We start from the raw sequence: 26,615 nt of genomic DNA, 5'->3' as shown, positions 1-26,615 counted from the left end.
AAGGTTCTCCACCGTACACTCAGGCAAGAAGAAATGACTGGACAAATAAAGGAAAAATGACAATTACCTAGTAAAAAGTTAAGTAAGAAGGGATACACTTGTGGTAACAGATCACAAGCTGAGATGAGCCAATAGTGTTTCAAAAAAAAACAGAACCATCCTGTTACCTAAGCAGAACTACAACCTCGAAGATGGAGAASCAACCTTCTTCCTCGGTTCAGCATTGGTACAGCCTCGCTTGCAAAGCCATGCTCAGGTTGGGACCCTGCGCTTCAGGAACGGTCAAGTCCTGAGGAGAGCAGTGACAGTGGTCAGAGACCTAAAAAATGTTCCCCACAGGAGAAAGCCAGTGGAACTACCCCTTTCCACAACCCGGAGAAGAAAAGAGGGAATATACTGTAACAAACTTCAAATACACAGAAAGGAGCAAAGAACTTCACTCCCGTTTACCTTGGAGAGGAGGGACAAAAAGCAATGAGCGTAGAGTTGAAGCAAGGGAGATTTAAGCTAGGAATATTTTTTTAAGGATTGCATTTATAAGCAAAACAGAACACTGCAAGAGACTACCTGAGGGATATGCCGTCGAGTTATTCTGTCTGCTTTTTATTGCATAAGTAACGCAGACATCTATCGAGAATGTCCGACGCAGAACAGACTCTGCATGGGCTAGAGGACAACCTGAATTCCCTTCCACTTCTGTTTTCCTTGATTATGTACAGTAATCCAGTTCTCAATACACTTMGAGAAGCCTGCCCCAAAATCTCAGCCCTTTTTCCCCATGATTATTTCTTCCTGTCATCAGTCAAACCCAGAGAGTGGTGGTGTCTCTTCGAGCGCAGTCCTGCACGGCGACACTTCTGACCGCGGCTATGTTCAACTATAATAAAGACTGTTTTCCTTAGTGCTCAACATGATACAATGAAATAACATGTTTATCTCTCCAGATCAGAACCTTGCCACCCTTATTTCCTGACAGACTTATTTATACACTGACAGACTAATTTCTTTTTCTGTTTTAACAAATGTATTGAAATCCTTTCAGCAAAAAAACCCCCCAAAAACGTATCTTGAGCAATGCACCGACAGTTTTTCAATTCGAGTAGAACTGGTCAGATCTGCTGTTTCATGTTTTTGGGAACAGCTGGAGAAGAAGCAAACCTATCTGGTTAGCCTGTCTCCTCACCCCCTCTTCCTATATCTGAAATGTCCTTGTTTGCAGATTCTCTGAAAATTCAATATTCAATATTAACAAATAATATTCTGAATAGTAATAGCCATATATCACAGTTAAAGAGACAGTTCCTCCTTCACAGAAAAATTAAGTCCAAGGTTTGACTAATAAGAAATTGGAAATCCATCTGTAGTTGGAAGTTTTCCTTGATTGGCATCAAAGTGTGGGAGCTGAAACAGCATGCAAGATTGGAGTCTGCAGTTGCTCATTTCCACTGGAAACCTCTGAGTCTGTGCAAGCCTGAAATAATCTCAGCACCCAACCAGTACTGCCACAGAGGTACTATAATTGCTCCAAACAGCAAAGAGTGAGAGGACGGAAATATCACGCTTTCTGAAGTGCCACCTAACACATTTCAATCAGCCTCCAGTATCACTACAAAGTCATGAACTGAACTGAAATCAGCTATATTGCATTGTATGTGTCTCCATAGTCTCATATAGCAAAAGCCAAAAATTCCACTTGCAATATAAAAATACCTTATTTTTGGCTCAGTTGTAGCCAAAATATGCTGACTCTGGAAAACTTTCCAGAATGCCAGCACACTTCATTTCACTGTCATCAGACCTGACATAGCTCATTGCCAAACTCTAGCACTGAAGCATCAACGTAAGATAAAATTATTCACGCAGCAATGGGGCCCAGACTCGATTTGATTACACAGGGAGAGCACGAATTTTAGGTCAATAAATGATGTCTTTAATACTCTCTCAGAATTAGGATTCCCATAAGGCAATTCAGTGGAGGAAATTAATATCACACAGTGTAATAGAAGTGGTGCTATACTTTAATCAAATTTGGTTTGCAATATCAAACTGTGTATCCAGTAACAGGCATTTACATTTCTCATAAGGAGATCAGCAGGGTAGTATGTATTTCAAATCATCATAATTTGACTTAAGATTGCAAACTTCAAAGAGGTAAATAAGGTCCATTCACACCTCTCAGATGGACATTTTTTTCTGAATCACAGTAAAATACCAGTTGGAAGGCACCTCTGGAGGTCATCTCTTCCACCTGCCCGCACAAACCAGGGCCGACTTTGCTCAGGGCCTTGTCCTAGTGTGTCTCAAATATCTCCAAGAAGAGACATTTCACAGCCTCCCTGGGCAACCTGTTTTAACTGTTAGCTATCCTCCCAATGAAATTGTTTCTTCAAATCTAATTTGAACTTCCCTTTTTCCAACTTTTGCCCATTTCATGTCATCCTTTCAAGGTCCACCTCTGAGAGAAGGTTGGCTCCATCTACTCCCATTAGCCTGTGGAGCAGTAAGATGCCCTCTTATTCCTCTCAGTGCCTCAGCAGATTAGGCGCTCCAGCCCCCTTAATCATCTTGGTGGCTCTCTAATGGTGCTCCAGGATGTAATTTGCCTTTCTTGTACAAGAAGTTTAAAACTGGACGAGATCGTCCTGATACGGTCTTACAAGTACCAAATAGAGGAAAATTATCACTTCCTTGGGCCTGTCCTTTCCTGCAAAGCTGCCTTTTAGTCAGGCAGCACCCAGCCTGTGCTATTGTATGGAGGTATTCTGGCCCCAGAATGATCAGTCCCCCACTCTTCTGCCTCTGCTTCCAACTTCTACGTACTTCCTTTCTGGGTCTGAGCTCCACTAGGTGACCCTCGTTTTCCGTATATTGTTCAACTTTCCACGCACTGGAACGGATTCTTGTACTTCGAGGAGGCCGTCCTTTGGGATCAAAGTTCTCCTGTTGCCCATCGCAGTCTCCCACATCGAGCCAAAACCTCCTCTCCTGTAATTCTGCTTTGCTCCTTCTCACCTCTTTTAGGRGCCTAAATCCAAGCATCTTATGATCACTGCTGCCAAGGCTGCCTTGACCTTTGTATCTCTGACAGGTTCTTTTGTTTTGTTCATGAATAGCAGCTCCACTCGTCGGTTCATTATTCGCCACACCACAAACTGCCTTTCCAGCATGTACCAGATGGTTAAAAATAAACCATGAGTGCGAGAGACAGCAATCTTGAGGCTTCCCCCAGYTGTTTGAAAAATGGTGCTCCCTTTGATTAGGTGGTTTGTAGCGGGTGCTCCACTATGCCATCTTTCCATCCTCTGAACATTACACAAGCTCTGGGCTGGCTTGTCACCCACCCCAAGGCAAAGCTACTTGCATTCAAACCWCTCCTTTGCGGACAGCACAACTCTCTTCCTTGCTTCCCTGCTCTGTCCTTCCTGAAGAGCCTGTCTCCAACCTTTGGAGCACTCTCATCGCGTGAGCTATCTCAACACGTCTCCATAATCTCAATGGCTTCACAGCTCTGCAACAACACACAGACTCCTAATTCCTCCTGCTCCTTATTCATGCTGCACAGTGCTCTTGGCAATATTAATTCACATACAGGGTATCCATTCTTAGATATGAACTATTTTTCTTGATAATTTAAAGAAATGGATAGGTCCGCTACAAAAAATCTTGATGGGGCACGTTACTGGAAACCAGCATCATTTCGTTCACTCGCTTCAAGATCTCACCCCTATACAGCTCACGACCACGGCTCTAAACGTTACCTTTTGCAGCCTGCAAATACAAAAATCACTTAGTAAACTACATTTACTTAAAAATTTTAAAGGTGACACAGTGCATCTCGAACGATGTTTTGAAAGTGTTCTCTGAACATTGTGGCATATTTGTTTAYAGTGTATGATTTTTCTGTACAGCACACTCGGTAATCACTCCTATTTTGCTGCCTGATTACTTGTCAAATGCCTATCATCACATAGGGGTGACAGGGAACCATCTGCCTTCCTCCCCCAAAGGCACCTCCTTTCACTTACTACCACCTGTTCTTTTGCAGTCCCCAAATGGTGATTCGAAGCAATGCCAGATACACTGAAAAAGGCCAGGTTACAGGTCCTGGCTGAATTTTTCAGTCTTGTCACTACCACTTAACCTCTACCAAGAAAAGCCAAACGTATACATTGCTGAGGTTTTCACGAACAAAAGTTCATGCAAAATAATGCTGTACAAATGATAGCAGAGAAGAGCTTTGCCAGAACTAGYGAGCATATTATTGTATCTGATCCATATGCTGTAAAATTGAGAAGGTCAAACGCTGACCAAACAGGATATAATTGTAAGTAAAAGAGAAAAAGTTGTTTTTGCGTAAAAGGAGTCGAATTCCGAGGTTCTTGAGACTGTCATTCCCAAGTACTTAGACTTGGGAAAGACTTACAAAGACCAAGTTTCTTACTTCTCATTGTGATATGCAGGAGGATCTCCATGRTGGTATTTGAAGGAAATAAGCAAAGACAGTTTATCTACTCAGTCCACAAGGCCAAGACAGGAGCATCAGGACTGTCAAAGGCTGGCAGAGGGCAAGTGAAGAGGAAGAACTTAGCTCCCTCCTAAGTAGTTCTTCAAATTCTCCCTAAAAGGCTGTCCTGCCCTCCACTGCAGCTCCCAAGGTACTCAACATCAAGAGGAAAGGCTACTTTTTAACTCTCTTGCAGAATGCTGCACCCAAAGTGCAAGGGATATTCGTAAAAGAGTATTTACCCAGATCATTTACCCGAGTCCTGCTCCGTCTCCCCCTTCAACCTCCTCAACTACAGTCACMCTAAAATTCTCCATGCCACAATTCTCTTTTACATATTGCAGAAAATGGAAAAGTTGGAGATTGTACAGCCAATCCAGTTCCTACTGCAGTCTTTTTTTCCAAGCAGTTAAGTCATCAGGGAAGCTGCAAATAAAATAGACACCTTAATAGTCTTTAAATTACCCTATCTTTTTTAGCCAGTCAATACCTTCCGCAAATAACATCCACAAACATTGCAGGCTTTCCAAAATACAAAAAATACACAAAAGATCAACGCAAAAGAAACTTACATCTGATCAATAATTATATTGAACTTAATATATAAGCGTCCACAATATACACCCACTCACATGCATGCAAGGCTTTCCTGCACAGTGCAATTCTCTTTGGGCAGAGGACAAGGTGGAACACCAAAATATTGATCCTTGAAGAGTTAGAAATCAATGTCCAGGTACAGAAAGATTTTTGYTGTAGCAGATTATCACTTATCTACTTTATGCCTGTTAGATTTAAAAATTAYGCTACCGTCTAAGACTGAAGAAAATATACATCTGATATTTTACTTTCAGGAAAGAATATTGTATACGATACCTTCACATAGCTTCCCTCTTCACCACTTATTTATTGTGCTATTGTATTAACATAAGATAGCAAATATTGGCATTTTCTTTGAGTATATATATTATACCACTTTTTATAAATCTGCACTAAGGCACAGCACATTCATGCCTACTGCACTACTTGTTATGCCACTACTTAATAACAAAAAAATAAAGTGTACTTCCAGTGATGTACCATGTAATCATCTCTACTGTTGGAAAAGAACAACAACTAAATATGTATCAGTGTTACACAGGGAGTGTATTGTTAAAAACACTGCAGGCCATGTAACAGAACGATATTACTTCGTGGGTGTGATTTTACACCCGATATTAGACTCCACCAACACTGCATCCGTAATCCTTTGGCAGCATGCAAAAGAAAAAGGACAGCGTTACAAGGCAAAGTCCTTTCGTACAACTGGACGGGTTGCCAGAGCAGAACAGGAAGGAGAAACCACCGGGCGAACAACAGGGGACGGAAAAGAGTGAGACCACAGGAGCTAAAATAATAACAATAATAATAATTTATGTACCGCTACTGGGAATTGGGTGAAAGTACAAACTTGGGCAGGGCATGACTTCAAAACTCAAGTACACTAATCACTCAATATTTTTCAAAAGTGGAAAATACGGGATAATGCTTCTGCGTAAAAGATTTGGAAACTACTCAGGTGATTCATGCACACAGCAGAAATAAAATTACTTCTCATCATTTTTCTGGCAACATGAGGACAGTAGGCCAGTACTGGATCCAGACGCCTAACACCAGTCTGAGGTTGAAATCCCACGGCTTCGGAGCATTAAAGCTCCTGAACCCAGTAGAGGGCACCTTTCATTGCAGCCACGGCTGCGTGAAGTACATGCATCTCTTCAGCCAGCAATGAACATACCCGTATCCARAGCAGAATTCAGAAGAAGTTAAAAGTGCACAACTACTCTTCAAAACAGCCAGAAAAGAAATAGAAGRTATATCGCTTTATGGCACATCCGTAACTGTTTATTCTCTGTACCTGGAACACTAAAATCAGGTCTAGCTGCTTGGCATCTGCTAAAATGCCAAGCATGAAACTACATCATGCTTCCAGTCATACGTAACTATTTTCAAGAGCCTTGTGACTTCTAAGAGCAAAACAAGCTGATGCCTTAAGCACAGATGTTTTTACTACCTTTTTTCCGGATCAAAGTAGTTCTTTTACCACAACAACAATTCTCTTCTAATATCCCAAATATGTGGTGCAGGACACTGCACATTTCAGTAGCGAGAAGGTGAGCGCTGTAAGTGATTCCACTGACTGCAGTTCAATACCAAATATTTGTCTTAGACTGCAAGTCTAACTCAAAAAAATTTTTTTTTCTAGCATCTGCAGTTTGCAGAAGTGATAGAGCTTACTACTTTTTACAATGAGAGCAGAAAAAAGTTTCTGACACTGCAATGATTTTAGCATGAAATAGTTCATTCGTACAGTACTCATTTTTCAGTTTTGTAAACACAGTGATCGTATCAGCTCAGGTGTCTCACTATTTTTTAAAATCTTGGCATGCAATAATATTTCAGATCTCTGGCTCTGGTTTATTACTGCACTAAGTATTTCCCAAGTATTTTCCAAAATACAAGGTGAATCCTGCAGAACTCATTAATTTCTCCAAGTAACTCTAAATGTGCAGTAAGAAGATGACAGTGAGCCACTCAGATGCTTTAAGAAAAGCCATCCCAGCCTAGCAGAATTATAGATACAACACATGAGGTGCAAAAGGTCCCTCGAAACTGTTCCTCCCCGTCTTCCGGCACTATACTGTCACTGTTTATCTTACCAAGGTCAAGTATTATGAGCTGGGCTCCAGCCTGTGCRTTTCCAACATCATTTTCCGCAATGCACTGATAGAATCCTTCATCCGATTTCACCAGACCCAGAACTTGCAGATTATGTTCTCTCTGAGGAATAAAGGTTAAACGCAACACTTGAAAACATGGGCTGCAATCGCAAAAACAACAGGTTATTACAGCACTTTACTATGACAGGAGAAATTTCGGAACAGTAAGACACACAAGCATACTCGGAGTTCCTGTCAGATGTCATCTCTTTCTACATTGAATCCTCAAATTGCGCTGTACCAAAAATCAGCACAAGTTCTTACTATTAGAACTATCAATTTTAGCATCACAAGTCGTAACATTCACATAGCCATTTTGATATTTTAAGCCCTGAAAATAACCAAATAACCCGCTGTTCAATCCTGTAGCCTCAGGTGTACCCAATTATACCATCAGTAAGTCCAAACTGTGTCTCAGTAATGACTTCCACTACATCTAAAGGTTCACAGTAGCAGCAGTGGCATGCCAAAATTCACGATACACAACTCCATTACATTTCAATTTAAATCCGTGTTTGAAATTGTAATTTTCATCCATCACAGACGACGGCAGAAAACACGCACAACCAGATTTAATGGCGAACTTTTTAACAGGTTCAAGCAACAAATTGCCTTTCGTCACTGTTGTGCGTGTCCCCCTCTCTCTGATGGAAAATCCAAGTGTAAAGAAATAGAGTCACACACTATAAGCAACATGCCTTAGCGTTTCAATGCAATGACTCAATTACGGAGCATTAGAGCATTCCAGAAACCATTTAATCCTTCCAGGCCCCAAGCTGCAAAACCAGGAAGCTGGTCCTACAGAAAAGCCGAGCTGCTACGCAAACRTGCAAGAGGATTAAGCCACAGGTCAGGAGCTTACAAAGTGCAAAACCGACGGGGTACTTACAACGATTTTGAAGTAGTCGCTCGGGATCACCACATCTCCGTTCTTGACCCATTTCACCGTCGGAGTAGGTTTTCCTGTCACCTCGCACTCAAACACGATGTCCATGGATTCGTGCGCATATATATTTGTGGGCCGCTTCAGAAACTCAGGAGGAACTTGGAACGGAGGAGAGAGAAAACAGAGCGTTAGCACCCACAACGCCATGGCAGCTGCGCTTGCGCTCAGAAAYATCTCCCATCGCGGTGGGAGAAGCGTGCACCCAACTCGGGCTCCTCTGCAAGTCCAAACGGCACATTTTAATGAACGAGAAGAGCCAAGCCAAACAGAAGACACGTTTGTTCAAGATTCTTTTGCATCCTGTTGGGGGAAAAAAAATTCAGCACGACCTCTTGGGAACATGTGAAAAACAGAAACCAAAGCAAGATGGAAAAAAAAAAAAAAAAAAAAAAAAAAAAAAAAAAAAAAAATTTTAAATCAAGAGAAATAGTCTGGCTCTGGAAAGCACAGCAAACGGACCCATGGGCGGCCAAAGACAGTGAGAAACCCAAACCCAAACTGCTATTCCAAAGATCTGCAAGGGGAAACGTTTTTGGACTGTTTCAATACACAATGTCTCTATAATCGTATCAGGGCACAAACTCTAGCTAATTATGCACACCAGCGCTGCTACCTCCCGGTCTTGGCTACCTTTTTAAATGTCATTATTTACTCCAAACAAGATTAATTACAATAAAGATATTCAAAATCCGTAAAAATTCAAACATGCAGATTTTCTGGTAATAGAATCCCCGTAGTATCCAAAGCCAATATCTACATACTTAAAATATTTCCACGGAAAACTGTGTCACTGAGCATCCAGCTGCACCCCAGGCTGCCGAGCTTCTTCCGCTTAGCAGCAGGAAGAGGAGCCGCGCACGGGAACATCTCATTCAAGTACCATCCATTACAAAGAATGGTCCCGTTTGTTTGTTTTCAGTACGCTCACCGACATACGGGCAATCTGCTTCCTCGCACGGGCAGACCTGATGGGTCGAGTTCCAGGAAAGTCATAAGTGCCCTTTCGCCCTTTAACATTTACCGAAGAAAGTCAATAAGCAAGGGCTGCAGCGCCGGGCAAACGTTTTACAGCCCCGACTTCTCCGTGGGATTTATTTCACGCGAGGCATTACAGAATACCAGACCACGTTGCACTCCTTCCACTGAAATAATCCATTTTCCTTCACATAAAGGTCGGCCACAGATTTTATTTATTTATTTATTTATAAAAAATAGGCACCCAGAAACAACAGCCCACCAGAAAACCTAGAGCTTCGGATTATACATGAAATAACTGAACATTAAAATCTGGTAGTATTTCTTTACAGAGCAAGAAGGTGGAGTAACTCTTGGACACTTACGCAGCTCTATACCAGAAATTAATAAAGATGTAGATACCTATTTACCTTTCACATGGGAGCCAAAATCTGGACTCAGCCAGTCCAGCTGCCTGTGATTTCAGACAACCATTTCATGTAATAATTTCCATAAATTTCCCTTAATCTCCATCTTAAAAGCCTGTAGATATTTTTGTACTTAGTATTTGTATCAGATGGTTGTACTAACCGCAACATCACTCCTTTGACATATAAAACCTGATTTCTAAATTTATTTGCGACCAATTTGTTGCTACTTATTTCTTATGGCAATGCTGCCTTTTATTTTAATGCTCCTGGCATTCGTCTCCAGGTCTTTACAGGGAGCCACACTGCTCCGTTCCCACCCTAGACCCCAGGCACAACAAGTCACGTTTGCTTTGGCCCCGCTGGCACGACAAACCACCCGCACCATCCTCATAGAYCCTCCGTATCTTTTCTAGTTTGAATTCATCTTCGCAGCACGCAGAGTTTTGGTTATTTGTGTGCAATTTCAGATGAGGCTCGCGAGCACCTTGAAAAATGACATAGATACAGTGTTATCTCTAGAGCAAGCATCTCGCTCAACTCCATCCTACTACTGCCTTTGCCCCTTCCTAGATGTGTCGCACGGATCTCAGAGAGGCCCGTGATAGATCACTGCTTTCTCATCTATAGCTATTTGTAATCAGCGGTAAGCTTGTCCCCGAATCTGTTTTATCAATAGTTTGTGGTCTGATTTCCTTACAATCGGTCTCTCTCCATTTTTRAAGTGCTTATATAGTTGCAGAAAGGAAACACACAAAAATTAGAAACATGAAAAGTTAGCTTTCCCACCAAGTASAAGGCTCCTCTTTTCATCATGTTCTTTACAGGCTTGTCTTTAATTCCTTGGCTATGTATTAAATTTATCACAGGAATCCTAATTACACAAGCCAGCAGCATTCACTGCCAAAAGCGCAAAACTTGTGTAAAGAAATGGATCCGATCGTGTCAGAATATCTGCAAAGCCCACAGTATTGCAACGCCTGCTCTACCTAGTAGCTATGCCAGAAGGCTCCAGGACCACAGAAGAGATACACAACAGAAGTCCAATAAGATCACAAGAGGCTCCTAATACAAAAATTAGCTAGTTCAGGTTCAAGGAGCTACTGCCAAAAAATGTTAACTACATATTTAGGATGCTTTTGAATTAGGGTTTAGTATATTCCTTTTATGCAGGAGACAATAAGYGTAATTATCACAGAAGAGACAAAGCCGACCTTCCCTCAGTTAAGAGAGACACTGGAAAGGACAGGTTGCTACTCCTCAATATACCCATCGGGCATCGACTGAGGATTACAGGAGGACACCATMACAAACCCTTGGTGGCTACACATCTCCAGTGGTGCTCCACTGATTTCCTGCTTCATATCCCTTGACAGTGGTTAAAACTTCCCTCTGCATTCACCTTTCAGATAAGGCGTTAGCAGGTTTTAAAAGCAAAATTAAATCTCAGAAGAAGGAAAAAGGGCTAAGAAGAAGTTTGGAATGGGCTATCACTAACATAAAAGGAACAYGTGTCGAGAGAGGGATGGAGGCTGAGGAGGAGGGAGGGTCGCTGTAATGCAAGTGCTGGTATGACGGATGCCCACAACATCTGACACAGAGAATTAGTGGAATACAGAGTTCTCGGATTATTCCTGTTTTCTCACTCCTAATGTTTAATTTGTAGCAAAGATATTTGGATAATTACTCAAATGCCTCTAGCGACTGACATCGCTCTAACTTGGGACAACATCCACAAACATGCATTAATAGCAAATCATGAGATTTATCACAAAAGTGCAAGTTGAACTAAATATCCCTTTACCTGCTCTCAAATATTTTTGATTTAGGACATTAAGAATTTGAAACACAATATTTCTTCAAAGTGATTTTGCTTTTCTTTCTTGTGGAGAAAATGCCAAGCTGTTTACAAAGGGATAACATGAGAAGTGCGCAGTTTATTATCATTTCCTTTCCAGTTAATGAATTAAAAAATGCTTTTAAAATGCACTTTTACAGTTTAACTATGCCAATGTTTAGCATTCACACCAATTAACACAATGCAAGTGCAGATGTTTGTGGTAGAGAAGTCAAATTGATAACCAGAGAGCAAATGAGCCAATTACCACATAAAATAAGATTTGTAATGGAAGATTATGTGTTCCGTTACCAAACAGACAATTAAACTTCAAAGACAACTTGGCAGCTCAGCCCACTCCTCTATCCCTCTTAATGTTACCAGGCAAACAAAAATGTAAATGGCTGGCTGTTTACACAGTGTTTCACGTGTGCAGCAGGGCCCTCACAGAGTCCCCAGCCACRAGCATCTCCCACTCTTTTGTCAACAGAGAAGAAGAACATTTTCACTTTAAAATGCATCAGATATACACTTGTCAATCAATCAATCAAACCATATGTCAGGCTASTGGAGCAGTTGGTTAGTTTTCTGGAATGTTACCTGTACATGGCTTTGTGTCCTCTGCTTCCCAAGAAAGRGGTGGTAGGATGGAGGTGGCATCCCAGCTACTGCACGGGCATTGTACAAATCACAGGTATCAGGAAGGCCGGCAGCGCCCAGCAGTATCCAAAAAGTGAATTAAATGTAAAGAATTGTTAGGAAAGGGGCAGAAAATAAAGCACAGCATGTTGCTGAGCTGCTATATGAAGACATGGCGTAGCCACACCTTGCATGTGAGAGCGGCTCTGCTCCCTCCAGTTCCCAAGGAAGGTAACAGAACTGGAAAAGGTCTGCAAAGGGCACCCCGGTTGATCAACGATAAGCAAAAGATGACGACTCTTTACACAATACATACTTAAAGCTCTTGAGCCATGGGAATGCTATGGGTGACAACAAGTTAAAAGGAAAGACTGGACAAGTTGCTGGAAGAGCATATACTACACAGCATATTAAAACTATATCTGGTGCAGAATGTCCCTAGATTACAAACTACTGAAGGCTTAGAGAGTATTCAGTAGATGTATCTTCAAATGCTTACTCTCTTTTCCTATCCTTCCCTAAAGCATCCATTTTTAGGCATAGCTGGTTGTGGATTGATAGCTGTTGGCTTGATGAATTTTGAGCTTACTTGGACACTTTCATGCTTTCTGTATCGTAACACCCTGGGTCACCGGCTACCATGTGCTGTATAGCTTGAGACAATCCCAGCGGAAGATGATTCTATACAGCAACAACAGAGGCTTTCACAGCCACCAGACCGAATTATCCAAGTACGTCTTTGTAGGACAATTCAGAAGCTCTGCCAACCTCAAAGCTCTAATATCCTGTGCTGGCTCAACCTCCAAATGTTAAGGTGAGCCGTAACTCACAGGATCGTTCAGGGATTAATCCTGCTTAGGTTTCTAAAAGCTTTTCTTCTGCATAGTGATCTTGGGAGAACAATATAAGCAACAACTCTTTTGCCTTGAAGTTTTTTAAAACTTTATCCCAACTTAAAAAGCATCTTGACTATTTGCTGCTCAGCATCTGCAAAGTACACAGCTAAGTTCTGAAACTCAAGGATTTTTGCTTCAAACGTGTAAGTTAAATCCCCGTAAAAGGGAAATCATCCAAAAAAATTTTTAAGCTAACAGGTGTAAAATGATGAGGAAAACTAAGAAGCTACACATACATAAGAGGCATTACATGTAAGTTGAAAAGGAAACTGAAACAGATGCTGTGCATGGATTGCCTTCTACAAACACAAGTGATGAGAGGAACTGAAAGCCGACCGGACAGACTATCCCTCCTCATCTTCAGATRCAAGAACAGCAAAACATGCTACCACAGAGGCCTAAAACTCTGACTGAATTCATCCTTTCGCACAAGCATCCTCCAACATGGTAAATTCACAAAAAAGTTAGCTTGGGATGCACGTTGTCTGTGGGTTTATTTTTAAAGGCAAAAGGATTAGAAACCTTTGAATAACTATGTGGATATTAATGAAGAAGCATTACTTACTGTAAACTTTACAGAATGACTGTTTCCTCAAATACCTTTTCAGTGGTTAGCAGCTCTTGCCTAGTCTCTCTCATTAAGACAGAAAGAGAACAATTTCGTGGCCTTCAGGGTGTTGCTTGAAAGAATCTATTTTCAATTCCACCATCTGTACTGCTTCAAATGAGAGAAAAATTAATTATGCTCAGTCCTTCTCTCAGTCTCTTGAAGGGCTTTCCTTTCAGCCTTACAATCACACCAGAAAGTTTCTGGGTTTGCAATCTTATTTTAAATGTGAAGCTCAAGCTGAGCTGTAACTAAATAAGAAAAGAAGGAAACTCAAGTTCYGCACAGCTAACTACCAACAATTTTGAAGGTTCTGAGCTATGAGCATAATGAACCTTCTTCTAAAATAACCAAATTAAAATGCTATTCTAGATAGTACCTCTTTTTCTTGTGCTTTAACCTTTCTTAAAAATCAACTTAAATCTTAAAAATCACAGTGGTCCCTTAACAGAGGAAAAAAACACAATTACAAAAGTAATTTCTAAATTCAAAACGTCTTCTTGCAGACTCCACTTACCAGATACAAGAACGAAGTAGACCAGGGAATTTATCATAGTGTATCTCCGCTAAATCACTGTTTAAACTTCCTTGGTCAAATGACTCACATTGTGTAACGACACTTCTGAYAGCTGTTGGGGGTAGAATCCCAACCTTAAATTTCATTTAACAGCTACAATTACCATTATTTTTTAGACTGAGTATTTTATTAGCAGAAATCATTTCATACCATCATAGAACAGCAAACCTGGAGAAGCTTTCCCTTTTCCTCCTGGGAGAGTAAGTTAAAAATCCTATTAGAGTCCCTAYAAAGTTAAAACACATTTTTAACTGAAACTGTGTTTCTAAAAAGGGGACAACTCTGGAATATGATGATCACACTGTTAACCTCGAATCAATATTAACATATAGATACAAAGAGAGGTATCACCACAACATATAGGTCTTCCTCCAAATCTTCTTGCCAAGTGGCAAGTACAGCTCAGGCTTCTGCAAATGGCACTGCTAGAATTTAATAAGGTGTTAAACAAGATTTGAAAAGCTTTAAAATTTTCTGTAAATTTGCATGGTCGGTTAGCTGAAGCCGACTAATTTCTGAGAGCAATTTAGCATGACACCTCAGGCAGACTGTGATGAGAATGTTTTTAACTTTTTGTGTTATCCCATTGCTGAGGAGCACCCACAGAGCAGATGTACTCCGTTAAAAAGACAGGCAAAGTGTTTTATTACCCCAGGTCAACCAAAGAAATGGAGTAAGTTCAGGATAAAAGATAACATTAAACAATAAAGAAATGAGTGACAGTCATCCATACTCTCAGCGAGTCTTACACTCACCGAAGTCTCTGAATGTGTTTTCCGCTTCGTGGTAACTAAGTGCTACTGCAAACTAGTTAGTAAACTCATTGGCCTTCTAAATTAATGTTTTTCCAAAATTTTGATTCTGCTYCAAAATAACAAAACCACATCCTTCATGACCTGCCATTGCCACCAGAAGAGAGAGAAAATGTACAGATTGATGCTTCACAACAGAAGTTTCAATGATTTTTTTAATTCTATAGTACAGTTTTACAAATAAGCTGTTTTTCTTGAAACGTATCCTGGAACAAAAAGAAATTACACCTTAAAGAAAACTGTTGAATTAAAATATTCTTTCTGAAAACTAGTAAAGGCACATGGAGAAGTCTTCTATTAAAAAAAAAAGATTAAAGAAAGAAGACTAATTTTGGGAAAGTCAAGTCTTCTCAATCACTGAACAGCACTGTTACCACCTTAAAACGTATTTAACATGCAGCTGGAAAATTTGCATAGCAAACCAGAGGTGATAAAATGGAATCTTTCTAGAAAAATATGCACAGAAAACTGTTAAATGAATACAAAAAAAAAAAAAAAAAAAAAAAGTGTACCAAGACCCCCAAATGTTATAAAAACCTAAACTAGTACATGCACAGCATTTTTTAACATAAAAAAACTAAATTCTAGATTATGATCAGAAACCAGCAAGACGATAAAGGTTTCTGAGGTAGCAGCATCATTTTACTTCTTACCTAGCGAGATGATGACTGCATACATCTGCTTTTAACTAGATTGATGCTTTTTAACATTTTAGCAAATTAACCTCAGCATACGTATAGATCAATGCTTGTCTACCTGTGGGATGTTTCCCAACAGGAATATTTTCCCACTTGTTTAACAGATGAAGCACACCAAAAGGGACTTGTTGTGCAAACGGTGTCTCTGATAGACTACAGCAGCTACTGCCTAGATCCTGCTCACCACCTGGACAGGCATCACACCATCCACTACYTGGAGAGAGGCTTTCCGGGGCAGGGCAAGGGAGGGGTATGACCAGACCGGATCCGAAGCCATTTGAAAACAAACATTTCACATTTAAAGTGAAAAGCTTTCATTCAGAAATTGTCGAAGCATGAAATACTCTTCAGAGTCCAGCTCCTAAATAAACATTTTGGAAATGGAAACTAAAAAAACAATCGCATGATATTACCACTTTCTGCAGATCAAGACAGGGTGAACACTGAAGAATAATTATCATTCAAAATTGTCTCGACAAATTAGAAAAGTAGAATTCCAGCATCAGGATGTAATTCAACAAGGATGTATTACTTTTTCAGGGAGGAATAGTTAACTGTACATTTGAGGAATGGGAAATAGCAGTAACAAACTACAGATAAAGGTTTGAAGAATGAGATCTAAATTCAAATGCAGCGGGGGAGCAAGGAGACGTGGTGCTGGAACAGACTAGCAAGCCAAGCAAGCTTTTTTTTTTTTGGCGCACGTTAAACAAACACTCATCAGGAGCGACTTAAATACAACTCATCCATGCTCTGAAGCTCCGGGCAGAYTAGAAGACCTCCTGAGCTGCCTTCTAGCCCTATATTCTGTAACTTCATGAACTCCATCCGCCTGTGAAATACCTATTTTGTAAGTAGCTGTGTAATCTCTGCGAGAACAGGAGTTATCTGCAATTAAATGAAATCCATTTATTTAAGAACTGTAGCTAGAAACCATCTCTGCAGTGGCACACGTCATGTGCAAAGGCCCGTGCACTAGCTTAGCATATCTACCCTACAACAGAAGAGAAGCCAGCCGTGTTTTTACCCATAATGGTATTCWTCATGGAATAGGCTCCAATTCATTTGGGATTAAAGGATTTCAAAAACTTCTCTAAGGATCATTTGTAGCATCGTGAGCACTAATGCCAGTGCCGGCAAGGAGAGTGCCATGGCAAATAAAAAAGTTCAGTTCAGTGATTAAGCCAAAAATAATTAGAAAAATAATTAGGTAACTTAAAATTTAGGTCACAAGTTGGAAGAAAATAAATACTGATTGTCTTTCTGTAGGCTAATATTTAGACATTAAAGCATTTAGCTGGGAAGTGGAAAATCTAGGCTAACGTCTTCTGTCAGATGCAGAGACTTAAACTCAGATCTCCCATCAATCAGGCTGGTGTTCCAGAGCACTGAATTACATACGACTACAGTATAAACAGCCCTCAATCTCCCTGGATGTTCCTTCATTCTCTGCACACTTAAATACTCACTGTAAAGAGAGAAAAATCCTATTTATATCATCCTTGCACATTGAGAGTCCCTACACAGAAATAGGTTCTTGCCTTATTCTAAAAAAGATACAATTCAAAATGCAAAGACAACCAAGATCCTTCACGTGTTACATGTAACAGGAAGACAGAGACACACTTCTTAAGGAGAATTTGGAGAGGAAATTTTTTGAAGCAACTAAATCACATTTTGGTGAAATAGCTTAATGCTAGTCTCCATAGGTAATCTGTAGAATGACTTAAAAATTGAACAAAATGAAGAAATGACCTAGCATTCATATATATATATATATAAAAATATAAATATATACACACACACACACACACACATATATATATATATAAAAAAATCTTTGCCCAAACATGAATTCTTTTTATATATGAACAAACTCCAGTCATGCTGGACTAGACAATACATCTTATTTTCACTCTCCTGTTAAAAATATGTATTTCTAAAACAACGATTGATTGCTGACAAATCTGGTACAAAAATGGGTTCTTACTCTTAGTACAAGCTTTAGTAAAATTTAAAAATAGTCTTTGAAATTAACCAGTACGAACCTCTGAATATGCAGAGTACATCCAGTAAAACTAAGTAAAAACTATCATTACGAGTAGGCTGCGAGCTGTCGGCTCTGYGTGTGGATTTGGAGAGCAGACACTCGGAGGTTACGTATAGGTGCCCACCAAAGCAATCGCCTGGGAAGTGTTGGGTGTCCAAGCACCCTACGAACCAGCAGTACTTTTCTGTACGTGTTTCACACGTGGGGCACCCTTAGCTGTTGCAGTCCAATTCGGCACAGTAATTGCACGCTGGCATTAAAGCTGTGGCATGATCCATGCTGCCCTTAATCCTATCTATACAAAGGCAATCGTAACTGGCCCATTTTGTTAGTCACTCTTTTCAGCAGTAGTGGGAAGCCTTTAGAAAAACTACCTCATCTAACCAGTATTTGCAGAAGGTGTGGAGTGTGCTTTGCAGTGTTTTCCACACGACCGCACTCTGATAACTTGCGAACAACAGGTGTTCAGCACCAGGACGCATCCAGTAAATATAAAAACAGAGTAAAGCTTGTGCAGTGCTGCAGAAGAGCCAACAGCAGGTACAAAGGAAAGAATTTAAGAACAGTGAAAGCATAAAAGCAGCAGTTCTCCACGTATTCTCCCAGAGTCTAGCAATCTCTCGATGAGGGATTCCCTGAGAAAGAAAAGATACCTTTGTGTTACTAGTCCTTATTGGATTTTTCTTTTATAAACTGTTCTCATCACTTGCTAGATCCAGGTAAGTGACAAATTCGGCATCACTTACCCTAATGCCTAATTCAACCGCCTAATGTTCACAGCAGTAAGTCCAGTATTTTAACAGCATCCTTTAAGAAAACTTTTGCAGTCTTGGAGCCAGCCAGCCATGTGATGCCTCCTGGTTCTTGCAATCGAAGAGAAACAAGCAGTCATGTATTTGCTTTCTCCATAGCACTCGTGATTTTACGCAAACAACCATTCTCAACACTCCTGTGTCTTTTGACCACTCTTATTCCATTCTCTAGACCTTTCTCAGCTTAGACATAGCTTCGCTACATCTTTTAAGAGATGAGGGAACCAGAAATACAGCATTCAACGTATAGCAACATCACAGATTTAAACACCATGATTTTTCTTTCGAGCTATCCATTCCTTTCCTAATCGTTCCTAACGTTTGACTTGGTTTTTACAATCTTGCATTTTTCAAAGAACTACACACTACAACTCCAACAGTTCATGCCTGTGCAAAACCTGTCAGTTGAGAGACCACTGCTATGTAAGTACAGCTAGAACTACTTTTAATTGCATATACCACTTCATATACATTGAACTTCCCCTGCCTTTCTACTGCTTATTTCTTACACTGCAACATATTTCTGCAACTCCTCACCGCTGGCCTTCATTCTTACTACCCCACTCAACTTAGCATCAGCAGCAAACTCGGCCACCCAACAGTCCTCTTTTCCAGATCTCTTACGGAAAGGCTGAACAGAGCGGACTCAGCTCCACCGATGAAACCAACTCCATCATCCCACTCTCATTTTCTATCCATTAAACAATTTATATTCCACAAGAGGACATTACACCACAGCACCATCATTTTATTCAGACTTTTAGTGAGAGAACATCAAAAGCATTCTGGAAATCCAAGAGCCCTATACCAGTTCGTATATATCTACCTATAATATCTCAGCAAATCTTTCAAAAGGTTCTCAAGAGGTTCGTAAGGTGGGTTTTTTTCTACAAAATATATGTGAACAGTTCCAGCATCCCATGTTTCTGCATGTACATACTAACTCTATACTTCCCCCTTCCAATCCTGCAATTTGACCGGTCCAGATGTCAGATTTCCCCCACAAGACTTCCAAAATTTTTTGTCGCACAAGCCAACTTTCCAATTAATTAATTAAAGTGATAGATTACACACACCATGCTTAGTAACTCAGGATTTCACACGTAAACTCCTTGAGAAATTYTGAGTGAACACCATCTGGTCCTGAGGATTTGTTACTGTTCACTTTGTAGATCTGTTTTGAAAACCATTTTTCTAGCTCTTCAATTTCAGGCAGATCCTCCAATCAGTTCTCTGTTTGTTTTTTTTTTTTTTNAAAAAAAGCTTCCAACTCTATGGAGAACACAGGTACCAAAAACTCCTTTTCTACTTTAGCCATCTTACCATCCCAAACATAAATCCCCAATATAAATTGAATTTATATTCAATTATCTGTTGATCCTACACTTTCTAGGAAGGCAGGCTTCCTATCTCTGACAGACTTGAAAAAAACTTATTAGAAGATTTTTATATTATTAGCAAATGACTTTCAAAAGCTTTTTATTATATTACTTGTATATTAATGTGACAGAGTTTACCACTTTTTTCCTTTCCCTGCTGCCAGAAGATTCCCCCTTTTTGTGACAGGTTTTAGTCATTCATCGCAAGCCTTGTGCAGTTCCTTAAACAGCTGCTATGCCACTTGCCAAGTGTTTACTCTTTTTGGCTACCTCTTTTAATTTTGCTTTTAATAAGCTTCCTCTGCAACACACAGATCTCCCTTTCTAAATTAAATGCTTCTGTAGCAGATCTGAGATTTCTGTTGCTTCTGTCAATGTATGGAAGTACATTATGGTCACAGTTCCAGAAAACTGATAGTCAAATTTTCAATTAAGTTCCACGCACTGCTCAGAATCAAGAAAAAAAACTACCTCTTTGAATTTTCAAATTAGTTACTCCATATATCAGCTAATTAGAGTGTCTAGCAGGTGATATTTATCTAACCTACATGGAGATAACTGAAGTCTCCTGTATYGACTTCCTGCCCTGCAGTCCCTCTGCTTTTCCTTAGCAGGTGGTGACCAACCTTGAAGACTATCTTCAATGACTATTTTGGAGAGGTGATCAGCTATACAGTCTCAATACTGTGTTTTTCAAATTTATGCCTGGAATTTCAATTTAAATGRGATTCTGCATGACTTGTTAATACAACAGTTTATTTATGAGATTAGACTTTGAGCTTTCCTTAATGTATGTCACTACTCTTCCACTGGCCCAGCCTACTCTTTTTTTTCTTCTCTAAAAGATATTCTGATATTGAACTGTTTTAATTGAAATTTGGTGGAATCAAAATGACAACTTCTATGAAAATTAGGCATTGCAACTCCTTTCACCTCCTTGAAYTTGCACTTGGGCACAAGGGCATCTGGTTACGTCTATATTGCTATACTCTGCAAACTGCCTTATGCCTGGACAGACCATTAGGGCAGGTTAACTGCAAATTTGATCTTATCCAGCATAGTGAGGAGAACACCTAAAACTGTGAAACCACTAAGCTCAACTTATTAAGCAGACCAAGCAAAAGAGAAGGAGCCTCCACAATCTCTCTGAGCAACCTCTTCCAGCGCTCTGTTACCATCACAGTAAAGAAGTTTTTTCTCATGTTCAGATGGAGTTTCCTGCTTCAGTTCGTGCCCACTGCCTCTTGTCCTATCGCTGAGCACTACTAGAAACAGTCTGGCCGCATCTTCTCTACATCACTCCTTCAGATGCTTATATACATTCATAAGATTTCCCGTCAGCCTTCTCTTCTCCAGACTGAACAGTCCCAGCCTTCTTAGCCTTTCCTTGTGAATAATGCTGGCCCTTGCTGGCCACATGGGCACATTGCTGGCTTGTGGTCAACTTGTTATTCACCAGCGCTCCCAGGTCCTTCTCTGCAGAGCTGCTCTCCAGCAGGTCAGCCCCCAGCCTGTCCTGGGGTATGGCATTACTCCTCCCTAAGTGCAGGATCCTGCACTTGCCCTTGTTGAACTTCAGGAGATTCCTCTCTGCCCACCTCTCCAGCCTGCCAAGGGCCCTCCGAATAGCAGCACAGCTCTCCCTCCAGGGTAGCGGCCACTCCTGCCAGTTACGCATCTTCAGCAAACTTGCTGAGGGGGCAATCTGTCCCTTTATCCAAGTCACTGATGAACAATCTGAACAGGAGAGGACCAAGGATTGACCCCCGGGGTACACTGCTAGCTACAGGCATCCAACCAGCCTGCATGCCACTGACCACAACCCTCTGAGCTCTGCCTTTCAGCCAGCTCTCAAACCACCTCACTGTCTGCTCATCTAGCCCCTACTTCATCAGCTTGCCTATGAGGATGTTACGAGAAACAGTATCAAAAGCTTTACTGAAGTTAAGATAGGCAACATCCACTGCTCCCCCCTCACCTACCCAGTCATTCATTCCATTGTAGAAGGCTATCAGGCTGATTAGGCATGATTTCCACTTGGTGAACCCATGCTGACTGTGCCTGATGACCTTCTGGGGATCCCCTTCTTGGGGATGGTATCCAGACCTAGCTGCTCCATCACCTTTCTGGGAATCAAGGTGAGSCTGACTGGCTTGCAGTTCCCTAGGTCCTCTTTCTTTCCCTTTTTGAAGACTGGAGTGGCATTTGCCTTCTTCCAGTCCTTGTGCACCTCTCCTGACCACCATGACCTTTAAACATGATTCAGAGTGGCCTTGCCAACCCACTTGTTGGAGTGGCATTCCTGCGCATCTCAGTTGATGAGACATGCATGGTAGCACAAGTGAAAAACTTCCCTTGACAGAGCCTGTCGCTCATTTATTCTGCTAATAAACCAAGCACAACAGGACTGCACTTCCTGGCGTTACCTCCCCCACATTCCTATGATACAAAGTGAGGGAGAATAAAGACAAGCGCCAGGGACCTGTGTTATGATAGCTTTAGGGACAAGATATGTGCAAGCACTTGAACATGAGTGCTGCATAGTGTCACAACAATATATGTTGTTGTTTAGACAGAGAGGCCATTCTCGTGGAGCCTCAGCCCACCTTATGGGATAGCTGGGGCTTTGAGAATCTGTGGTTCTATCTTTGGTCATTCAAACATACCTATAGCATGGCTGGTTGACATGTATACAAAAACTTGGAACAGGCCAACTGGGATTGCAACCCAGCTGGCAAAAGCTTGCTTTAGGACAGCGGAGCAACAGTGTGTAGATGCACTGCGATGCCTAGYATCCTGTTTACAAGATGGCACAGAGGAACGTGAAATGGAAAATTAAATGTATTCCCTGCAATTATTAGTCAAAAGAATAAATAAGAGTAGAGGAGCTTTTTCTTTTACAGGTACTTTCTGTACTCTGTGGATTTCCCTGCAAATCAGTTCAGTTATTTCTGTAACTGGCAAGCAGTGGTGGTAACAACAACCCTCAAACTCACTGGTTATCCTGTGGGTAACATTTTTGGCAATGGTCAGTGACTAGGAATGTCTTATTTACACGTATCCTAACGTTGCTGCTGATAGTAATGAGCCTGTTGTTTTGCATCTGGTTACGTCTATATTGCTAYACTCTGCAAACTGCCTTATGCCTGGACAGACCATTAGGGCAGGTTAACTGCAACTAGACTCCAACAGCCAGATGTAAAAGCAGGTGTAGTAAACAGCACAACCCTCCTGGAGTCATATTTTTAATGTGTCTTATGACGCTAGGTATAAGACAGCTGTTGTACAACCCTACTGCTCTGATCCGTAACATCCAAAAGAACCAAGTGGTGCAACGCAGCAAAAAACTATGAAGTTTGATCTTGGTGACTGGATGGTCCAGAAACTCCCCAGCTAGTCTCTGCCTAGATGAAACAATCAACTTGGTACCAAGTGATTAATTGCTTGTCCCATATTAACTTTAATTGTAATTGTTTTGCATGCAACAGGGGAATATACCGATGAAAGCTTAGGCTATTCATAGAGTAACGATGTATAATGCAAGTGAACATGTGAGTGTATGTGTAAAACATGTATTTACAGGATGTCAGCAAGACCAGTGAGTGTAGTGACATAGGGCTATCACAGCTTCACCTTGGACAAGAGCCCAGTAAAGCACAGGCACTGAGTGCAGTGAGCCACAGCCAACAGGACAACGCAAGAGCCAAGCGTGAGGAGCCTTGGCACAGGCCACAGATCAACAACAAACAGGAGAACTTCACCTGAACGTGACAGCTTACATGAACATCCAACACCACACACATCTGGACTGCCTGAGGTGGGATTGCGAGCTGTTGTGCTTCACAGCCGAGCTACCACCCAAGAGCCTGGCAGCCTGCTCAGAGGAGTGCTGCATCCCCCTGGGCTCAAGAGGGCGGACTCACGGGAATGCTCACCGATGGTGTCAGTGGGTGTCAACGGGTGTCAACATAGGGCTTTCCCTGATGTGGCTTATCCCTTGCTTGGTCCACTCAAACGCAGCTTAGCAGGATCATGTTGCTTGGTAGCCCGTTCAGCTGCCCAAGACAGTACTTGTTTCTAATTTTATGCAACCTGTTTAAAGGTGACTCTGAATACTTAGGTGCCTTTTCCTCATTCCCATCTGAGCTTTGCTAACTTCCGTTCTACCCTTTTATGTGAGGATATGAAGTTCTTCCTACTTTTCACATGGACGCATCAATACTTCCTGCCTTTGTCAGCTCTCCCCCTCAGTCCATGTAGTAAAATTCCTCTATAGTCATATTTAATTTTAAATACCAAAGACGTAGCTCCTTTTTGTCAAGATCAATCCCATTCTTTGTGTATGGACGCTCCCTGTGAAAACCTGTGAACGCACAATCTGGGATTAATGTGCTATGAGCAACGAACTTCAACTGGTGAAGAACTCACTGGAACAGATGACAAAATAGATTTCTATGTTAAAGTGAGATAACTGTGACCATATGTAAAAGCTTTTCAAACAAATTAAAACACACAGAACATGTGCAGTGCTTATGAGTGGATATTACTGATTATCATGCAAAACAAACCTTTCAAGCAACTTCTAGGATGCTTTTTGAGAAACAGTAAASAATCTAAGGCATCAACAATGCAAAAATACTATGTTGACTACTTCTTCCTTTATCTTTTAATAAGCTCTCCATCTCCAGCCCTTGTAAGAGAAATCAAGCTTATCTGACCCTGAATCTGCGCCAAGTGCATGGAAACATCTGAATAACAAGAATGCTCATCAAAATTTAAATTTCTTACAGCAGTGCCAAAGGTAACAAAAATTTTATTGAATTCCAGAGCCTGCAATTTTCTAAAGAAAGAATGCATGGTGAAGAGACAGCAGATAGAGCCCCCCGCAAGACAGAGGCATGCTGTCTTTGGGCCCTTGTTTCCAAATATTCAGCAGGAGACTAACTCATATTGGAAATCTTCACAGTTTCTACTTTAATTTAAAATCACAGAATGGTTGAGGTTGGAAGAAACCTCTGGAGATCATCTAGTCCAATCCCCTTGCTCAAGCAGGGTCACCTAGAGCATGTTAGACAGGGTTGCCTCTAGGCGGGTTTTGAGCATCTCCAGAGAAGGGACTCCACAACCTCTCTGGGCAACCTGTGCCAGTGCTCTGTCACTCCCACAAGAAAGAAGTTCTTCCTCATATTCAGACTTTTAAAAAAATGATTACCATACATAACACATTTATAAAGCAACTAAATGCCAGGGACACGTCAAAGAGAAGCAGCATCTTAAAATCTGAAGTCATGACATTTTTCCCAAGTACTCAAACTACTGGCTTAATATTACTGTTTCATTAACACAATGATACAGAACTTTATGAACAGCAGAGAAAACGGTTAATAAAACCCACTTAAGAGGTTTCATAAAATCCTTATTTCTGGTAATTCTATCGCATCTCCTTGCAATCCTGATAGCAAATTAATAAGTTAATGGGTTAAATCATCAGTTCTCTTCCTTTTTGTCACCCAAGCTGATGGATCTACTCTTCCGGTTCTAAACAAAAGGAGTAGCAGGGAGATCAGCAACTCCAAAAAAATTGGTCCTATAATGATTATTCACAGTAACGATGATTTAAGCAAATTAGCAGAGCAATAATCACTCACTGTTCAGGTTAAGTTTATGACTGGAAGAAAACGTTCAGCCAGTGCCAAGGACAGACAGGCTACACGGCACAAAACCCCGCAGGCCTGAGCTTATTTAACAAAACCTCCTTTTYCACCTACACAAAGCTCCAGCGGTCRTTTCCCCTTCCCAGGCCACAGAAATTCTTGGACAGTTGCCCCAAACTAAGTTTTAGCCCATTACTTACAGCACAATTTGGACATTATTTCCTTCAGCAAACTAGAATGTAATAGGATAATATTCCTGCATTCTTCTTTTCTATTGCTTTTTCACTAAAACTACCTTCTTTTATACAGCATATTCAGYCTACGTGGCATTCCATGATGTACTACAGAGAAGGCAAAAGGGCAAACGATAARAGCCATCATTCTCAGCCATGTTACTGCTGATACTGAGAGGAAGCAAGCTATTAATTATAGATATACTGAAAAGCCACATAAAAATTATTTGCCAAAAGGCAATGGGAATGACAAAATCGTATTTTCAAACCTCTCTCCAATGCCTCTCAYGCACATTCAGAATGAGAACATTTGAATTTACTAAAAACGTATACTTAACAGCATTGACARAACTCTCGGAAGTTGTGAATTGCTAAACTCACCACAAAAAGAGACATTTTCATTACAGAGGGCTGACATTTTTTAAATTGTGTTTCTAATCTTTTGGCTTCATTGCCACGCACGAGGACCGCCTTCAGGTTTTCAGTAGACAGTACGCAGGCTTGCAATCACGAAAAGCATCTTTCATTCCTTAAAAGACATGTCATTAGAATAAACAAACTTAATTTGCAGTTGAAACRCCAAAGTACTGCTGGGCTAGACGACGTAGAGCATGAAGCGTGATTATCTTCAAAGACTGCTAAACTTTCATAAGCCCTTCAACTACAATTCCAGGCTGCAACGTGACCATGCAAAAACTACGCTGTCTTTCTTAAACTGTTTGCTKCGTTTAGAGATCCAGGTCTTTACTGATAGAAAGAAGCAAGTTTTTGCAGCTTGCATGTCCATCACTACTGCAGTCAACGCAGTTTAAAAAAAAAAAAGTTCTTTCTTT

At 40.9% G+C, this 26,615-nt stretch overlaps 1 protein-coding gene across 6 annotated transcripts in view; it reads right to left on the bottom strand.

Moving 5' to 3' along the window:
• The window catches only part of NEO1 (neogenin 1), a 131,707-nt gene that overhangs the window by 63,054 nt on the left and 42,038 nt on the right, over positions 1 to 26,615 (bottom strand). For all 6 annotated transcript variants that reach the window (XM_085300739.1, XM_085300745.1, XM_085300740.1 and 3 more), the window contains exons 5-6: positions 8,150 to 8,304; positions 7,201 to 7,321 (exon numbers count right to left, since the gene is read on the bottom strand). In XM_085300739.1, the coding sequence (XP_085156865.1) occupies positions 7,201 to 7,321; positions 8,150 to 8,304 (276 nt within the window). The remainder of the gene's footprint in view (positions 1 to 7,200; positions 7,322 to 8,149; positions 8,305 to 26,615) is intronic.

Source organism: Rhea americana, unplaced genomic scaffold (assembly GCF_003343005.1).
Source record: "Rhea americana isolate MKP2758 unplaced genomic scaffold, rheAme1 scaffold_168, whole genome shotgun sequence".
In the NCBI taxonomy this organism is placed as follows: Eukaryota; Metazoa; Chordata; class Aves; order Rheiformes; family Rheidae; genus Rhea; species Rhea americana.
The sequence above is the reverse complement of the archived record's forward strand: the minus strand, read 5'-3'. Positions and strand labels throughout refer to the sequence as shown.